The following is an 18,123-nucleotide window of genomic DNA, read 5'->3' on the forward strand; positions in this document are numbered from 1 at the left end:
GCGTACACAGAACTGGTAAATCTTATAAATCTGCCTGCTTGGGTTAAGCGCAAAATGGAAGGCATTTTGAATGAAACTTCTAATAAGAAACCCAGACAATTCACTCTTTGACTTTTGAGTAAATACGATAGTTATCCTAGCTTCAATGTCTCACCTCATTCAAACCTGCAATACACAGGTAAGGATAAGACAATAATAGCACTTTTTTTTCTTTGTTTTCTGGGTCAACAGCAGAGCTGCCAACCTCCGTCGACCCCATTTGAGGAGTACTTTTGTCCCATTTCTGGAGTTTTGTGTTTTCATCACGAATTAATGCGTTTGCACAAAATAGAAAAAAAACATCATAGGACAATTTAAATCAAACTGTTATTATCATATTTGTTAGGCCCCAGACCAGGCTGGTTGTGCCTGCCATCCAATTACAGGCCCAGCCCAAAATGACTCATACTACCCAGTGAGGAGTATTTAAAGCCACCAAGAACATGACCACGCTGCTGGATCGTCTTAATCAGTTCACTGTTAAGTACTATCTCACATTCTCTCCTTGCCTGCCTCTTCTAACCTACGACCTCTTGATTTTGCTCCCAGGACCACGCTCAGCCCCACGATCACGGACCATGAACCACGGATCACGGACAACGACTTCTCTCACCCATTGTGCCCTCCACTCTGGACTCCACGACATACTTCACGGTTACCGACCTCTCTTCCACGACCGCCTACGTTATTGCCTTTTGTGCCTTTGCCTCTCCTGGACGATTCTAATAAAGATTTGAGAACCAGACTCGCTGCCCTTGCCTGCTTTGGGGTCCTCCATCCCCGATCGTAACAATGTTTTTTTAACTTAATTGACATATTGTGTTTTTGAAAACTTATGAAAAAGTACATCATAATGAAAATAAGTATATATTTGTGTTTGGGTCCACCATGTGCCACGCCGAAGTCGTACTTGCATTTTGTGCAATGTGCAAATGTCGGTCCTTTTGGAGATGGCTTCAACATGGGATATTTCGTCGAACATGAACCAATAAGTGTCTGCGAGTTTCTGGGTCTCTTCTCAGAAGTTTTATCCAAATTACCATCCAAATTGCCACCCAGTTTGCGCTTATCCCGAGCAGGCATATTGATAAGACTTACCAGTGCTGTGTGCACCTACTTCTTTTAGAACAACTCTGGAAATGATAGGACCTGTTTCAATTTGAATTGTTATTGTTTTAATTCTGTGTTTAAAAGCACAGTCTTGTTTCTGTGTCCAGATACTTAAAGAAAGGCTATTAGAAAAGTCTGAATTAAGGATTTCGTCTACCAATTCAGAAAAAAAAACCTTGAGTTACAAAAGAGTCATGACAAATTCCGAAACACCACATTGATAATACGCATTGGGGATGGCTTCCATCAATGAAGAATACAAAGAAGAGAAAGAAAAAATGATACTTGTACAGAGGATGTATTTTTGAGATTTCCTACATTTCTCTCAGAGATGGTAAAAATATATATGGAATATAAACACAGTTGACAAGCTCGTGGTACATTATTTAGGATGTGTGACAATTGACAGAGGCAAAGATAGCATCTTTACGTGTGCATATGTTCGACGGCAATTGAAATTGAAATGGGTGGAGGGAAAAAAAATAATGCTGTCAATGCATTAGCAAATTAAGTAAAAAGTACCCTCGCTCCCTTGGCGATAGTTAACGCAGAAACCTACTGTTTTAAATTTGTGCTAAACTACACGGCTATAACTGACTATCTGTTGACCGAAGTGCAATTTGAAATCGTTAAGTTTGAAGACTCATTTCATTTTTTCATGGACTACATATGCATTATCTTCACATGATCATTGCTAATGTTAGTGGGTCTTTCATTAGCCTTCATCTTTAGTAAATGAAATGAAACTGTAATATTATAACCATTTGTAATACAGAATGGGGACCAGGTGCAATTTTATTCAAAAGTAAATTGTGACAACCTATTTTGGAGGAAATATATAGTGAGAACTCCATGGAACCTACTCGTGATTGCTTCTTATTCTTATTAAGTGTTTGGCTTTGTTAGATAACAAGAAAACATTTGGAGTTCTCAAAAGCCCTGCAAAGCAACAGTGCACCAGTAGTTGCAGAATAAAAGGGGAATGGGGTGAATGTGTGGAGTCAACCCTCGGACTAGAAATACAGAGCAGCGATGAATGTTTATGAGCTCTGAGAGGGGGCACAACTGACAGAGGTTTGGAGAGATGGGAGATGCATCAACAATTTATAGACAATATAAAGTGTGGCTACCTCATGGGAAAGGGGAGATAACAATGCAATAAAATATTACGGCCAAACAGCTTGAATTGGCAAAATCATCATCATCAAACTATGGTAAAGGGGTCAGGGTGAGTAAAGAACGCCATGGAAGGCACACACAAAGAATTATGAATGCAAGACATCTGCTTTACGTGGATTTTTTAACTTACGCTTCAATTACAACCTTACTAAAATCACTGTACCTGTATGACTTGCAATAGAGCACAGCCCTAGTGTCATGTCGACAAAATGATCCACCAATTTGTCACTTGTACTGGCCATGTTTACAAAGATGTACCATTGCAGCAACATACACCCATCTTAGCATAAAGGTGTGACACAATTTACGTGCCGGCCCCCAGGCCCTGTGTACAAAAATACTAAACACCGGTATGATATCTTTGTCAATGTAACCTCTTCCATTATGGTCAAATTCTGCCTTGTGTTACTATTTTGCAAAAGGACAATCAACGATCTGATGAATTAAGCTTTACAATAATTGGAATGCTCAACCTCAAAGAATCGAAAAGCATAATTTTAATAGGGTCAATACCGATTCTATAATACATCACCATGAAACTGAACTCACTGGCTGCCATCGAGTTTAATACACGTGATAGTAGTAGTTTTTACATTGACCACACAATAACTTTAGTACAATACCAATGATGTTTTGAGGTAGACCAATTTGGGGTTTTCAAATGCCGGTTCTGGTTTAAAAAAATCCAGTTGATTGCCATCATTTGTTTTAAGCAAACCGATCACGGAAGGCAATTGAAGCAGTCATTATATTACTTCCTTCATTCAATTTCCATATTACTTATCCTACGAGAGCTGAAGCCTATCCCAGCCAACTATGGGGACAAAGTAGGAGACTCCCTGAATTGGTGACCAGCCAATTGCTGGGCACGAGGATACGGACAAGGATTCACGCTCAAACTCATAGCTAAGGACAATTTAGAGGGCTCACCCGGCCTACCGTGTAAGTTTTTCAGATGTGGGAGGAAAACAGAGGACCTGAAGAAAACCCACACAAGCCTGGGAGAACATGTAGTACTATACAATAGTCTCATCTCATCTCATTTTCTGAATCGCTTTATGGAACCCAGGACCACAGAGCTTATGGCCGACTTGCTAACTACTCAAGCCGCCGGGCCGCCGAATATAGTAATATATATTAGAATTAGTATCAGACAATTGTCATGTTTTCCCCTCCTGTGTGTGAAGCCGAGAACCCAGGATGCGAGTCAGAGGAAAAGGCGGTGACAGTGCTGCAGCACAACTCAGGCTTTTAATACCAAAAGTTCACATATCAGTGACAAATTAACCAGGGGAAGACGCAACACCAAAGAGGCAAAAACATAACTTCTGAGAAAATGGGCAAACATGAGGTAGTCAAGATAACATGGCACACAGGAGTACAAGAATAATACTTCCACCATGACGTCACAAAAGAGTCCCGTAAAATAGACGTCACACGAAATAATTATAAACACGAAACAGGTGGTTTTGGGAGGAACGGAAAACCATGAGGGACACGAGGTGATACGTACAAATCACTTAGACAGCACACACACAAGGAGGGCACGCACACAAATACACATACCTGTACCCAAAAACCCGAAAGAACGTGACAATAATAATATAAGTTAGAATTACATAGGCGGTGCGGCGCAGCACGTCGGCCTCACAGCTCTGGGGTCCTGGGTTCAAATCCAGGTCAGTCCACATGTGTGGAGTATGTATGTTTTCTCCGGGCCTGCGTGGGTTTTCTCTGGGTACTCTGGTTTCCTCCCACATTCCAAAAACATGTATGGTAGGCTGATTGGACACTCTAAATTGCCCCTAGGAATGAGTGTGAGCGTGAATGGTTGTCCGTCTACTCGTTCCCTGCGATCGGCACGCCACCGATTCAGGGTGTGCCCCGCCTCTGGTCCGAAGTCAGCTGGGAACGGGGTGAACCCCCAAGACCCTAGTGAGGATAAAGTGGTTCAGAAAATGAACGATGAACAGAATATACATACAGTCGTACCGCTACTTACGAAATTAATTGGGTCCATAACTTTTTTGTAACTTGGATTTTAAGAAGGCAGAGCAGTACAATATATGTAAATTCTGTAATTCGTTACCCGGTCCTCAAAAAACCTACCAACTCTACTCTTTAATGGGTTAGGGCCCCACTTTTGTATGAAATATGTGAGAAACAGACATAAATGAAAGAAAATGATAAGAAAAATCTCATCTCATTTTCTGAAGCGCTTTATCCTCTTTAGGATGGCGGGGGTGCTGGAGCCTAAATTTTAATTAAAATATAAAAATTAATAACAAGCATGCAAAAGCATGTTCTATTCGTGCAATAGTACAGTACAGTAAGGAGGAAGTTAAAGTTAGTACACGAACACACGCATAAACACACAAAACAAAAACAAATTATTAATTCAAAACAACTTAGCCTTTAAAAGAACTCCAAAGGAGAAAGAGTCTCGTTTAGTACAGAGAGGCAGTGCCAAGGAGTTGTCGCTTTTAATGCTTCCTTTTGCTTCAATAGAGTAGAGATGGTAAGAGGTTTTACGGCTAGTCGTATTGCCTAGTAGCATCAGTCAACCACACGCCAATTTCTTATCTCCTGTTTTTCGATGAATAAAAGGGCCCGCTAATTCATTTCATTCGCACCAATAATTTAAAATAAAGAGCTTGTGACGACAAACGTCAGACAAGAAAGAATGGTTGTTGTTGTGGGAGTAATCTGCAATGTTACTGAGACAGTATCAAAATAAAAATACAGATCTAAGATATGCATTTACATTTTGGGGTGTTTCATCATTTGGATCTCGTTTTCCAATGTTGCCACGGTCATTTGTATATCAAAGGGTTTTGTAACCAGAAAATTTCATACCTAGAGGCAATTGTAAGTAGAGTTTTGGCTGTTTTAATCAGTAATCTGAAAAACTTCACACATTTTCCAACAAAAAATGCAAGAGCCCCAGTCACCCAATAAATATGAAGAGAGGCATTGTATTAACCGCACAGTCATAATTCAATGTCAAAAAATGACACACTCATAGCTCTGTGGCATTAATCACGATGCTGTTGCATCAATTTTAAAGTCAAGACATGTCAATAGATCAATCTTGGAAATGTGAGACGGACTTCGGAGGTCTGGATTTAAAATTGGGGAAATGAAGTAAACAAAGACGTATAGCGCCAATAAGTTCCGCACCTGGAGGCAGAAAAGAAGCGACCCAACCCGATGAAAGCGACTGTGTTCCAAAAACCACCGATTAAGACATGAGACATTCAGGGTTTCGCAACATTCATACCTACTTCTGGCAGCATGCTGCTGCAGAAATGAGTCATACGCCACAGTTCCTCCGTGGACAACCCACCCCTTCACAGAAAAGAACTATCTAATCTATTGGGGGAAATGGCCTACCTATGCATTAAACAGTTCTTCTCAGATCAACTATTGCTGCCATTGTCAAATGTAAACGAAGGCAAGGTAATGACCGAGATTTGCCGGTGTTATTACTGAAACCAAGCTTCATGTCTTGGGAGGGAATGTCATGAATATTTCAGACAAAATTTTCAGGGGATCTGCAGATTATCATTTAGCCACCCACACCCCCCTGATCAGGATAAGTAAGGTTTCCTGTTTAAGATGTCAATTTAGCCTTTTTTCCCCTTTCATTTGTATTGTTGCTGCCCCACTTCCTTGCGTAAATAGTTTTTGCCACAGAGAAGAAATGTTCAAATAGCAACATATGAAGATTATACAGTAGGGGTGGGAAAACCAAAATGTTGAAAGAGCCATTCATTTATTTTCTGAACTGCTTATCCTCACAAGGGTTGTGTGAGTGTGTGTGTGTGTGTGTGTGTGTGTGTGTGTGTGTGTGTGTGTGCGTGCGTGTAAGCGGGGTATCCTTTAGTCAATCCCAGCTGACTTCGGGCACCAGGTGAGTGTCACCCTAAATTGGTTGCAAGCCAATTGCAGGACACGAGGAGACTGGCAACCATTCACGCTCACACATACTTAGGGGCAATTTAGAGTTTTTAAACAGCCTACAAGCATGTTTTTGAGGTGTGGGTGGAAACCGGAGTACCCGGTGACAACCCATGCAAGCTGGAGTAGAACATGCAATCTCCACACAGTGAGGACCAACTTGGGATTTAACCCTGGACCACATACATAACTGTGAGGCTGACACACCAACCACTCGACCACCGGGCCTAATTTTTAATTATTTTAAAAATATAGATTGATTCATTATGCATTTGAAAATGCATAATGAAAAAAAGACTAGTCAGACTACCTCTAGCCTACTAAAATACATTTAGTACATTTATTTGTGTGATCAAATGTTTTCCTTTCAAATACCACAAAAAAAGGATGTAGCTGGCCAAAACTTGAAACTCATGTTTTTGACATGTGATGACCATGTGTATTATGAATCGGGATTTTTTTCAGCTTTTGTAAACCCATTGGCTAACGGTGATAAACGTCCAATCCATTTAACTGTAAAAGTCTGGAAGCCATTTTAAATGGATTGGACATTTATCGCCAACAAAGACACTAAAAATTAAAATTCAATGGGTCATTCATTACATTTCTCCAAAATCCTTTTGGGGACGTTTCACCGAAAGGGTATAGCGCGCAAAGCCGTTTGGCGAACTGTCCGTCGGCGAAACGTCTTTCGGCGAATCGTCCGAGTACCAACTTGCTAACGTACAGCAGTGGCGCTACGTTGATTTACCAGTCGATTCCCTGAGTACCATTAGTAGCTCGCATGACAATTGATTTGACTCAGTCTGTTCCTTCCCGGCCACCTGATGGTGGAGTGGTTCTTCTTTGGTGTTGGTAGTCTGGCTTCGATTCCCGTTCGGTGGCAGTGAGATTGGTTGTCGGTCGCTCTGTGTGCTCTTCAACTGACAGAGAACCAGTCGATGGTGTAGTCTGCCTTTCGCCCAAAGGCAGTTGGTTTCGGCTCCAGCAACCCACATAACTCTTGTGAGTATGGAAGATGAATGATCCTTACCTGGGCTGCTATAACATTGTGAAGTTGAATATAGTACATATTACAAATATGAACGGAACTTGTAAGAATCCTTGATATATTTCTCAATAAACATAAAAGGCTATAGAATTTTGACGTGGTCATTTTTTTAGCACAGGGGTCAGGAACCTTTTTGATGGAAAGAGCCACAAAAAATTCATATTTTTAAGATGTTAATCCTTGAGAGCTATGCTCCGAATTTAAAAGTCAACATACATGAAAATGTAGGCCTTTTTTAGTCACCATTTTTAAAGTATCTGAATTATTTTGACAACATTGTCACGTTGTTGCAAATCAATGAGTATCAATGAGAATATCCACGCAAAAGAGTGTAATGAGAAAAAATTCCATAGTTTCCATATTTTACCTCACAGGTTAGTGGAAAGACATATTCACCCATCAAAAGTGCTATATGTGGCTCCCGAGCCATAGGTTCCCGACCCCTGGTCTAGAGCAATGGTGTCAGACTCGGGTTGGTTAGCGGGGCGCTTTAACGTGAACTTGATTTCATATGGGCCGGACCATTTTAGATATAATATTTATATTGTTTTTTATAAATGGATTAAAAGAACTGGATTAAAATCGGAATATTCAGTTTTTTAAAGATCTAAAACAATGTTTATTTGTATATATTTTTAGATTTTACAAAATGATTTTTGAACCAAAAACAAGTAGAGAATGGATTAAAAAATTACAATTATTGATTTAAAAGGGGGAAATTCAGGAAGTGTAATATGCATCTATACTCTTAATTTTAATTTGATCCTAAAACAGAAAGTCGGTACTCATAATTTACTTTCCCGGGCCACACAAAATGATGCGGTGGGCCAGATATGGCCCCTGGGCCGCCACTTTGACACAGGTGGTCTAGAGAATGAACCAATACACTAAGGGTCGAGGGACTTTTTGACAGAGAGAGAGAGAGAGAGAGAGAGAGAGGGAGCCATAAACAATTCATATTTTCTAACGTTATTTCTTGAGAGCCATTCTCAGAATTGAAAAGTAAAAATACATGAAAATGTGTGATTTCTTTGTTATTTCACCACTTTTAAGTACAAGAAGTATCTGAATTCTTTTGACAACATTGTTATGCTGTTGCTAATAAATCAGTATCAATAATATCATTCATGCAGAAAAGGAATAAAAACTAAATTATGATTAAAGTGGTGGTAGAGGTAGTGTCAACGCCACAGTGACGCGCCCATTAGCGCGTTTGGGACTCAGCTTTCTCACCCGTGATTTCCATATTTTACCTCACAGGTTAGTGTAGAGCCATATGCACCCATGGAAAGAGCCACATATGGCTCCCGAGCCATAAGTTCCCTACCCCTCCTTTAGCAGCTTGCTGCTGAAAAAGTATGAGCACCCCTGGTGTACAAAATAAATTGCATTTTTTTTAATCATTAAATAAAATGGGCCATGGATTAAAAAAAGAAGAAAGATAATAAATAAATAACTACCTTGACAAATCAGCAGAGATGCTATGCAACGGCATTAGCACTTCACAATATCTTAATTGTGTTTCTTACTTGTGGTTGACCCGAAAAACTTTAATTACAAATTGATTCTCTGCTGGGATTTGTCATACAACTCTACAATTTTGTTGCCCTCTTCTGATTAAAGGGGGAACTACACCAAAAATTTCAATGATGCAGCCTTTCCATCCTATTCAATCAATCATTTTCTGGACCGCGCATCCTCCTACGAGGTGCGGGGGTTGCCGGAACCTATCCCAGCTGAATTCGGGCGTGCAGCAGACTACACCCGAAACTGGTCGCCAGTCAACCATTGGGCACACAGAGAGACCGATGGCCATTTGCACTCACAATCATACTGCCACGAGCAGGAATCGAGCCTGCGCCTGCCCGGAGTGAAGTCAGGCGAGTGAACCACGACACCTCCAAGGAGCTTATATCCAGTTAATAAACATTAATTTATTGTTTAAGATGACTGTCTTGCTTGACATGAATGCATGCGTCTTTAGATCCCACAAAACGACATAGATAATGACAGAATTGCATTTACCTGCCGTTTGATGAAACTAGATGTTGTGTCAGATGACGTGCTCCCATCCGAGCGTTTGAAACGGCTCTTGCGTTTGGGTAGCTTCCTTGGCAGCTGTGTGCAAACACAAAAGCAACATCAACACAAATCAATACTGTTACTCAAATATCACACACAATGTAGTTTTGGCTGGCCCAGCGACCGAGTGATTGGTGCATCAGCCTCACAGTTCTCAGGTTGATAGTTCGATCCCAAGTTGGTCCTCTCTGTGTAGATTTTATGCGTTCCCCCCAGTCTTGTGTAGGTTTTGACATGATACTCCAGTTTCATCCCACATGCCAAAAAACATGTATGGTAGGCTGGCATGAACACTCTAAATTGCCCCTTGGCATGAGTGTGAGCGTGAATGGTTGCCGGTCTCCTTGTGCTCTGCCTGTTGCCCGTAGTTAGCTGGGATAGGCTCCAGCACCCCCAGCAAAGATAAGTGCTTCAGAAAATGATTGAATCAAGGGCGGCCTGGTGAATAAATGTTTAGCGCATTGGTCTCCTGGGTTCAAATCCATTTCGGTCCCCCTTTGTGATTTTTGCAAGTTTTCCTCGGGACTGCATGGGTTTTCTCTGGGTACTCTGGATTCCTCCCACATTCCAAAGACATGCATGCTAGGTCGGTTGGACACTCTAAATTGCCACTAGATATGAGTTCTGGTGTGAATAGTTGTCTGTCTCCTTGTGCCCTGCAATCGGCTGGCCACTGATTCAGAATATCCCGCCTCTGGCCTGAAGTCAGCGAGGATAGGCTCTAGCAACCCCCGCGACTCTGTGAGAATAAGCAGTTCAGAAAATGAATGAATCAATGTAGTTCTGGTTTAGCAATTCTTTGACATTTACATACTGTGGGATGGTTAACATACAGTATGGTTAATTTGTTTTGTTTTAGCATGACAATAATGAATACAACTAAGAATTTCAATGGAATATACTTTAAATGAGGTTAGTGAAGGGCTGCTTAGCATATTTGCATCACAGTTCCAATATCCAGGTTTTGAATTTCGGCTTTGGCCTCCTGTCTGGGGTTTGCATATTCTTTAGATTATCGGGTCTAAATTCTAAATTAATGCAAGTTGGGTTAAATGACTAATCTATTTGACCACCTGGCTACGAGCCCAGGGTGTAGCCTGCTTTTTTACAGAATTTCAACAGGGATACAAGCTGCGACACAAATCAGGATTATTAGTGTAGAAAATGAATAGAAGGGGAAAAACAGTGGAGCATATGGTAAAATGAATGAAGGAATACTCTATAAATAGTAAAATTCCCAACTGTAAAACAGTCACATGCTTCATAAAAGCTTACAGGATTTAAGTGTCAACAATTGAATAGTGCCACTGTCGGTGAAAGAGTAAAGACATTTTAAAATAACAATTTAGTATAAATATAAAATTGACATTGGAATTAAATTGTTTTGTTTTCTAAATCTCAGTTACCTCTCCCAGTTGAAAAGGATTGGATGTCTACTGCTATTAATATCTGTTTACAATAGCAATTTCCTTCTTTAACTAACTACGATAACCCATATTCTGTCAGAGGCGTTATGAGTGAATGAAATAAGATCACGATTACTTTGGAAAAGCTGTCCGCTGTGTTCACCACTGTCCCTGAAATGGATATGAGATCCGAAATCTGAACCGCTTTATCCTCACTAGGGTCACAGGGGGCGCTGGAGCCTATCCCAGCTGACTTCGGACCAGAGGCGGGGGACACCTGAATTGGTGGGCAGCCAATCACAGGGCACAAGGAGAAAAATAACCATTCATGCTCACATTTCTACCTATGGGCAATTTAGAGTGTCCAATCAGCCTACCATGCATCTCTTTGGAATGTGAGAGGACACCGGAGTACCCGGAGGAAACCCACGAAGGCCCGGGCACATCATGCAAACTCCACACAGTTGGACCCACCTGGATTTGAACCCAGGTCTCCCACTCTGAGGCCGCCACGTTAACCACTCACCGCATTGCCGCCCTTAGTGTATTGCATATAAAATCCAAATATTATCAATTGTGGAAAAGGACCAGCCTGTTCTTCAACCGTGGCTGTCCTGGAATCACACATGAAGTCTGCATGAAGATGCAGGCTAAGTGATACACTCACAGTTTGGGCCAAATAAAAATGAATGAATTAGAAATGTACAAATCTAGTAGAATATAACTATAGGTGAAGCAGACGACCATTGTTTGATTGTTTTAAAGATGCTGGATTGACCGGGGAACGAACATAAACCACAAGCAGCAACTGCAACAATATTGAAACGTGTGGAAAGATGGCCAGACATCGTTTGGGTAGCACACTAAAACGAAGCTTCATCTGCAGTTTATTGGGGGGAAAAGCGAGAAAGTAGCCTTTGACAAAATGCGACGAATTCGTTCTCAACCCCAAGTAGCCACGAAATAGATAACCAGTCAATAATTCATCGCATTCTACTACTCAGCGAACCTACCTGAAAATAGTGCGACTGGGGACCGCTTTCCACAGCCGAGAGGGGGTCTACAGGCGTAGTGGACATTTTGACGGCGGGCACCACGGAGCCTGAGCGGGGATGCGGGAAGGAGGTGGGAGGCACGCCGACATGGGCTACCGGAGGTGGGGGCAGGCGGTAGGCGACCGCAAACGCATCGAAATCATCGACCGGGAGACGCGTAGAGGCAGGAAAAAGAGAAAGACAGAAAAAAAACGTGTCCCTGTGGCTGGCAGCAGGAAACGGGGGGTGATGAAAAGATGCGCCTGTGAGAATCAAGCTGCCACCATAGGTTTGTACTAAGTGCCTCCCTGCCGGGGGTGTCCAAACTGCTTCATATAGGTGAAAAAATGAAGGCAGACCGCGGCAATAATTTCCCTACTTAATTGTAACATAGTTCGTGCGCATAAACGATCATTGGTGGCAGTGGGGAGAGATTGTGGTTTAATAGGACCTTTTCGCATCAGAAACCAATATGGCCACCATGGATGGTTATATACGCTGTACTGAGATCATTCACCACTTTGTGGCTTCAGTACATCGGTTTTTTTTTATATTAAGTATTTTTAAAAAGTTCAGAAAAATGTCAAAATTCACACTGAAACTTGCTAAATCGCTTCCTTGTCCTCCTGCTTGCCAGTATAAAAATTGCGGAAGACTGGACTGTCACTCAACTCAGGACCGAGAGAAAAAATAAGGGCGGGCAGCGTCATTTTTATTTGAAGATGGAGCTTTCTGAGCTGTCAGGAATTCTCTATGAGGGTGAATATTATCAGGAATGTGACCCCCGTGGGAACTTCCGGCGGACGCAGTGGCGCTTATTTGAAAATAGATCTTGCTTGATGAACTGGATGGCAGAGACACTCAGCGAAGGTGGATTTTTTTCAGAAATGCGAGCCCCAGGTGACGTTACGGCGGACGCCACTGCCCTTGTCCAAATATAGACCCCTTTTGGGTGGCCAAAATGCCTGGATGCCACGGAGCGACACTCTGGAAGTTCAATTTTCATTTAAGGCTGACGTTGTTCCTCTCATCCGAATATAGAGCACCCAGGAAGTGTAAGTCTAATTTCTCCCAAAACAATGACGGCAATAGAGATGAAGAACATGGTCTTAGTAGTTTGAGAAATCTGCAAGAAACTTTCAATTTGGCTCACAGTTGGAAGCAACGTGTCCCAGAGATTGTATGACAACATGGCTATAGCCATGGCAATCGTCTGGACAGTTTCATGACCTTGACAAAAGCATATTTGTAACAAAAAGAAACTTCCTTGTATGACGAAAACCTTGAACAAATGCCCCTCCTCTAAAACTCCCTTATGGCGCCACTTGAATATTCCATCAATGATACAATGCCTCTCGAATCTAACGAAATCTGACTTGGACTGGAGCTCCCAATAACCTGTTTTTTTATTTAAATTAAGTGGGGAGGAACTATTTTCACTGAGTACAGTACTTAGAGGATTTACAATTTTACCTATAGATTATATTTAGAAATTAATATATTACAGTCTTTTCATATTTGTATAGCTGTAATATTTAATAAATACACTTGCTGATAATTGTACTTGTGTACTTGTATTTCTGTATCGGTGCAGAAACATGTAATATGGTAGTAATAATAGAGGTGATCCTATTTCCTGGTTTTTCGATTATTGCGACCATGTCTGGTCTACATTATCCATGATATTCAAGGGACTACAGTATAAGCCATTATGGGCAGATTACCCTGAGGAAACCCATGCAACAACACGGAAACTCCACACGGGTGTTATGAACAGGCGTTTATAGGCGGCTAGCTGGAACTGGAACTTGAGAGCGGCTTGCAGGAATTGGCACTTAAGAGCGGCTGCCGGCTCAGGACCTCAGCCATCTACTATTTCCCCACCCTCCTCTCCCTGGTGTGGCCTGGCCGGTGGCCCAAATGCCGTCCTCCTCAGGTTCTCGCAGAGGAGCACGCCACCGCGTTCCCGTCAATATAGGAAAAAATCTTCAGCCAACAATGGTCGTGAGTTTGAGACAGAGCAGCGGCTGGTGCGAGCTCAGCCATCGCCAATCTACCTGCTCCTCCTGCCCTGATGCAGCATACACTGCTGCGTCTGAGCGAAAGGCGTGGTCTGGCCGACGGCCTGCACGTGATCCTCGCCGTCATGGGGGATAGTGATAGGCTCGACACAACCTCTGTGTGGGCGCAGGCCCATGGAAAATGAGCAAATGCAAAGGCAAGTAGATGTACGCGGACAAACTGTCCTGGGAAATCCAAAATGGGCCGACACCAGGGCGTACGCCTTAGAAAATAAAAACAAGTAATCTGGGAGCTTCCCGCTGTGTCCATCATTGTTGCGGGCATCATTTTATGAATGCCCCGCCTGCGGAGTGGAACCCAGAAGCAGGATGAAGGCAAGAAAAATGAAGTACTGTTGCACAAACTTGAGGTTTAATGGAAAAAACAATTACAAAATAACCTCTTAAACATTCATTTATCTTCCATACCGCCCATCCTCGAAAGGGTTGCAGGGTTTGCTGGAGCCTAACCCAGCTTTCTTCAGGCAAAAGGCAGGCTATACCCTATGCTGGTCGCTAGTCGGTCGTAGGGCACACAGAGACAGGCGGGAGACAAAGTTGGAAACCTTCACGTGGTGTCTCCTGAGAGGCCGCTCGCCGCGGCCTGCGAATTCCAACAAATACCACTCAGAGCTGCCAACAAGGACCGTGGCACCCTACGTGTTTCATCCAGCCGGAGACATTTGACTGCCCCTCACCTCCGACTACCCCCCGGATGAAATAATCCGCGTTCCAGTGGCAGCTCTAGCGCTATCTGAGGGCAATCCTCAGGCGCTTGTAGTGCAACAACAACAGGGAGACAAAGTTGGAAACCTTCACGTGGTGTCTCCTGAGAGGCCGCTCGCTGCGGCCTGCGAATTCCAACAAATACCACTCAGAGCTGCCAACAAGGACCGTGGCACCCTACGTTTTTCATCCAGCCGGAGACATTTGACTGCCCCTCACCTCCGACTACCCCCCGGATGAAATAATCCGCGTTCCAGTGGCAGCTCTAGCGCTATCTGAGGGCAATCCTCAGGCGCTTGTAGTGCAACAACAACAACAACAACAACAGCAACAACAACAACAACAACAGAGACAGGCGACCACTGTTACGGCTGTCAGCCTGGACACACTATGCAGGAGGGGGTGTGGTTTCTTTTCCTCTACAGGTACATGGAGCTGTGGATCCACTCCTAAGACAAAGCCCTGCCCAGGCCAACACAGCTGTGACTACTTCCCCATCATTCTTCCTCCAATCAAGATTCACTTATTTAAACCCTTATTATTTGTCAGTTCAGTCTGACTTGCCGACTTGGTTTCTCTTGATTCCGGACTTTGACTCCCTTGGCTGCATGTGATTGTAACTGCTGAGGCAGTGGAGTCCTTTCTTGCCGTAGAAAGCCCATGGTTAAGTGCAAAGTAAAGTTTGATTGTCCCAGCTTCACCTGGAAATGTGAGTACGTTGCTTCTGGTTATATCTAGTATTTAAGTTGGCAAAGTTAAAGATTTTGGGTTGCATAGGGGGACTTGGGATACGTTTGGACACCCTGGGGAATACATATAGTTTGTGCATTTAGACACGTAGTTATTCCCCTGTCTAGACTTTGATTACATCAGTACTGACAGTGGCACCCTTCAGCCTTATTTTCTGTATTTGGTGGGTGTTCATTTAAACACCTCTCTGGGAGGGTGTTTTTACCGTGTTTATTTGAGGGTGTCACTTTTAATATCCTTTGCTTCCCCTATGTTATCCCGTAGTCTAGGTTTTTGTAGATTTTGTTGTAAATAAAATATCACTGAAGGCTACTTGCAATGTTTGTCTGGCGTCATCATTGACTGAACCTGTCTGCTGTGGTAGTTGCTACTCCCTGGTATATCTTACCCCAGGGGGAGTCGTAACAACCACTCAATCACACTTCTACCGAGTGGGAATCAAACCCAGACTGCACGCACCAAAGTCAGGCGGAAGAACCACTGCTCAACTGGGTAGCTCCCTTACAAACCTAAAACTGGAAAAACTTAATAAAGACACAAACTCAACGGGGAAGCATAAAGACAGACGCCGACTCACAATGACATGAGCTTTCAACAAATAGACAAGACAATTGCACACACCTGGCTCACACGAGGGAGCGGGGACCAGAAAGATATAGCAGTCGAATCCTGCAGACAGCACACTCAAGGGACAACATACTCAACCACCAAAACCCCAAAAAATCATGACAACAGGAAGATGACGTTATGTACTCAAATGGATGCCATCATCGGCCTGTGGCCCTTTTGCCTCCTCTCACGCTGATCAACTGTCTTGTTTGCACTGTAATAATAATAATAATAATAATCGGACATAGGCTTTGTCATCATCATTGACTCAACAAAAGCCTAGTTGTCATCATACCAAGCTGCGTATGATGAAATTGATAGCGCTTCTCCATAAGGTGTGCTTTCCCGGCAAAAGGCCCAAATAAGTGATAGTTTTGGACTCATTGGCATTCTGCCGTAATGGATACATTGCATCCCCCCGAGCTGATCACTTACCTCACTGTCTCCTCACTTACCTTCAGTCAGCCAGTAGGAGGCAGATCACCGCCCAACGACTTTTCATGTTACCTCATCATGAAGTCATTACACAGAATGATTGTGTGTTGTGCTACCGCAAGTTTAGAGTCCTGATGGATGTGGGGAAAAAACTGTCCTTAAGCCTATTTGTCCGTACTTTGCAAGACCTGTAGCGTCTCCCAGAGGGCAGCAGCTGGAACAGGTTGAGACCAGGGTGGTATGGTCCCCGAGAATGTTCCTGGCTCTGCTGAGGTAACGAGGGCCGGCAATGTCTTCCAGTGAGGGCAGAGAGCAGCCGACGGTCTTCTGGGAAGTGTTAATCACTCTCTGCATGGCCTTTCTGTCTGCCGCCGTGCTTCCAGCGTACCACACATGCCAGGATGCTATCCACAGTAGCCCTATCGAAGGTTACCAGAAGCTTAACCTGAGGAAATTGAGTCGTTTCTGGGCCTTCTTCACTACTGCTGTGGTGTTTGTAAACCAGGAGAGTTTATCCGTGACGTGGACCCCCAGGAATTTGAAGGACTGGACCCTGTCTACACACACTTCATTTATTTTGAGTGGGGCCAGATCTATGCCGTGTTTGCAAATATCCAGGATTATTTCTTTAGTTTACGTGGTGTTGTCAGTGTGAGCTTGTTCATCTAGCACCACGAAGACCGTTTGTTGACCTCATCTCTGTAGGCCGACTCATCCCCTCCTGAGATGAGTCCGACCACAGTGGTATCATCGGCAAATTTGATGATGGAGCTAGACTGGTGGGTTGGTGTACAGTCGTATGTGTACAGGGAGTACAGAAGAGGACTCAGCCTTGAGGGGAGCCAGTGCTCAGTGTGGAGGAGAGAGGTGGGGACCAAGTCTACCAGTTTGTGATTGATTGGTTAAGAAGTTCTTTATCCAGCAGCAGATGGAAGAGGATAGTCCAAGGTGGGAGAGTTTTTCAGTCAGAATGTCCGGTATTATAGTGTTGAAGGCTGAGCTATAGTCAATGAAAAGCATCCTCACGTAATTCCCATGATGCTCCATGTGGCTCAGTGCTGTGTGTAGAGCTATGGCGATAGCATCCTTAGTATTATCACTTGAGTTGCGTAGGTAGTATTAGCTTTGTTCCTTTTTGACCTTGTAACTACAACACCGCATGCTAGTTTTCTGTTCTGGAGTGTTTGTAAGACAGACGGAGACGGACAAGATACACTGAGACTCATGGTAAGTTCTCACAAACCAACTTGGCTTTATTACAAGAGTGACGACTCCTCGATATCTGACTTTAGTTTAAATAACCATTTTCAACAAGCAAGTGTGGATTAATATCAATATTAGTGGGTGGGTGCTAATTTTAGATGGAACTTCCAAATATGGAGTTGTTTCCTATGGCTGGCTAGTCTTGGTAATTAACTTGTCTGATCACTCAGGCCTTGAGAATAATGGCGGGATCCTTCAGGCCATAGTTGAAATAGCTCCTGCCTTCCTAGAAAACTAGAGCCAAGGAGAAAGAATTATTAGTCCCAAAATAAATGTGAAATACGCAGGACAAAGGAGCACGTGTTCACCAAATGAATGAATCCATTCCATGAGTGATAAGAGAAAAAAAAATACAGACGCTCCCCTGCTTACGAATGAGTTAGGTTCCGAGCGCTTCTTCCTAAGTTGAAAGTGTTCAT

At 43.1% G+C, this 18,123-nt stretch overlaps 1 protein-coding gene across 5 annotated transcripts in view; it reads right to left on the reverse strand.

Moving 5' to 3' along the window:
- Nucleotides 1-12,064, reverse strand: part of cacnb3a (calcium channel, voltage-dependent, beta 3a) — a 33,515-nt gene extending 21,451 nt beyond the window's left edge. For all 5 annotated transcript variants that reach the window (XM_077715977.1, XM_077715971.1, XM_077715963.1 and 2 more), the window contains exons 1-2: nt 11,841-12,064; nt 9,365-9,457 (exon numbers count right to left, since the gene is read on the reverse strand). In XM_077715977.1, the coding sequence (XP_077572103.1) occupies nt 9,365-9,457; nt 11,841-11,906 (159 nt within the window). In that variant the 5' untranslated portion in view covers nt 11,907-12,064. The remainder of the gene's footprint in view (nt 1-9,364; nt 9,458-11,840) is intronic.
- Between the last annotated feature and the right edge of the window lie 6,059 nt (nt 12,065-18,123).

This window comes from Stigmatopora nigra, chromosome 1 (genome assembly GCF_051989575.1).
Source record: "Stigmatopora nigra isolate UIUO_SnigA chromosome 1, RoL_Snig_1.1, whole genome shotgun sequence".
NCBI classification, from domain to species: Eukaryota; Metazoa; Chordata; class Actinopteri; order Syngnathiformes; family Syngnathidae; genus Stigmatopora; species Stigmatopora nigra.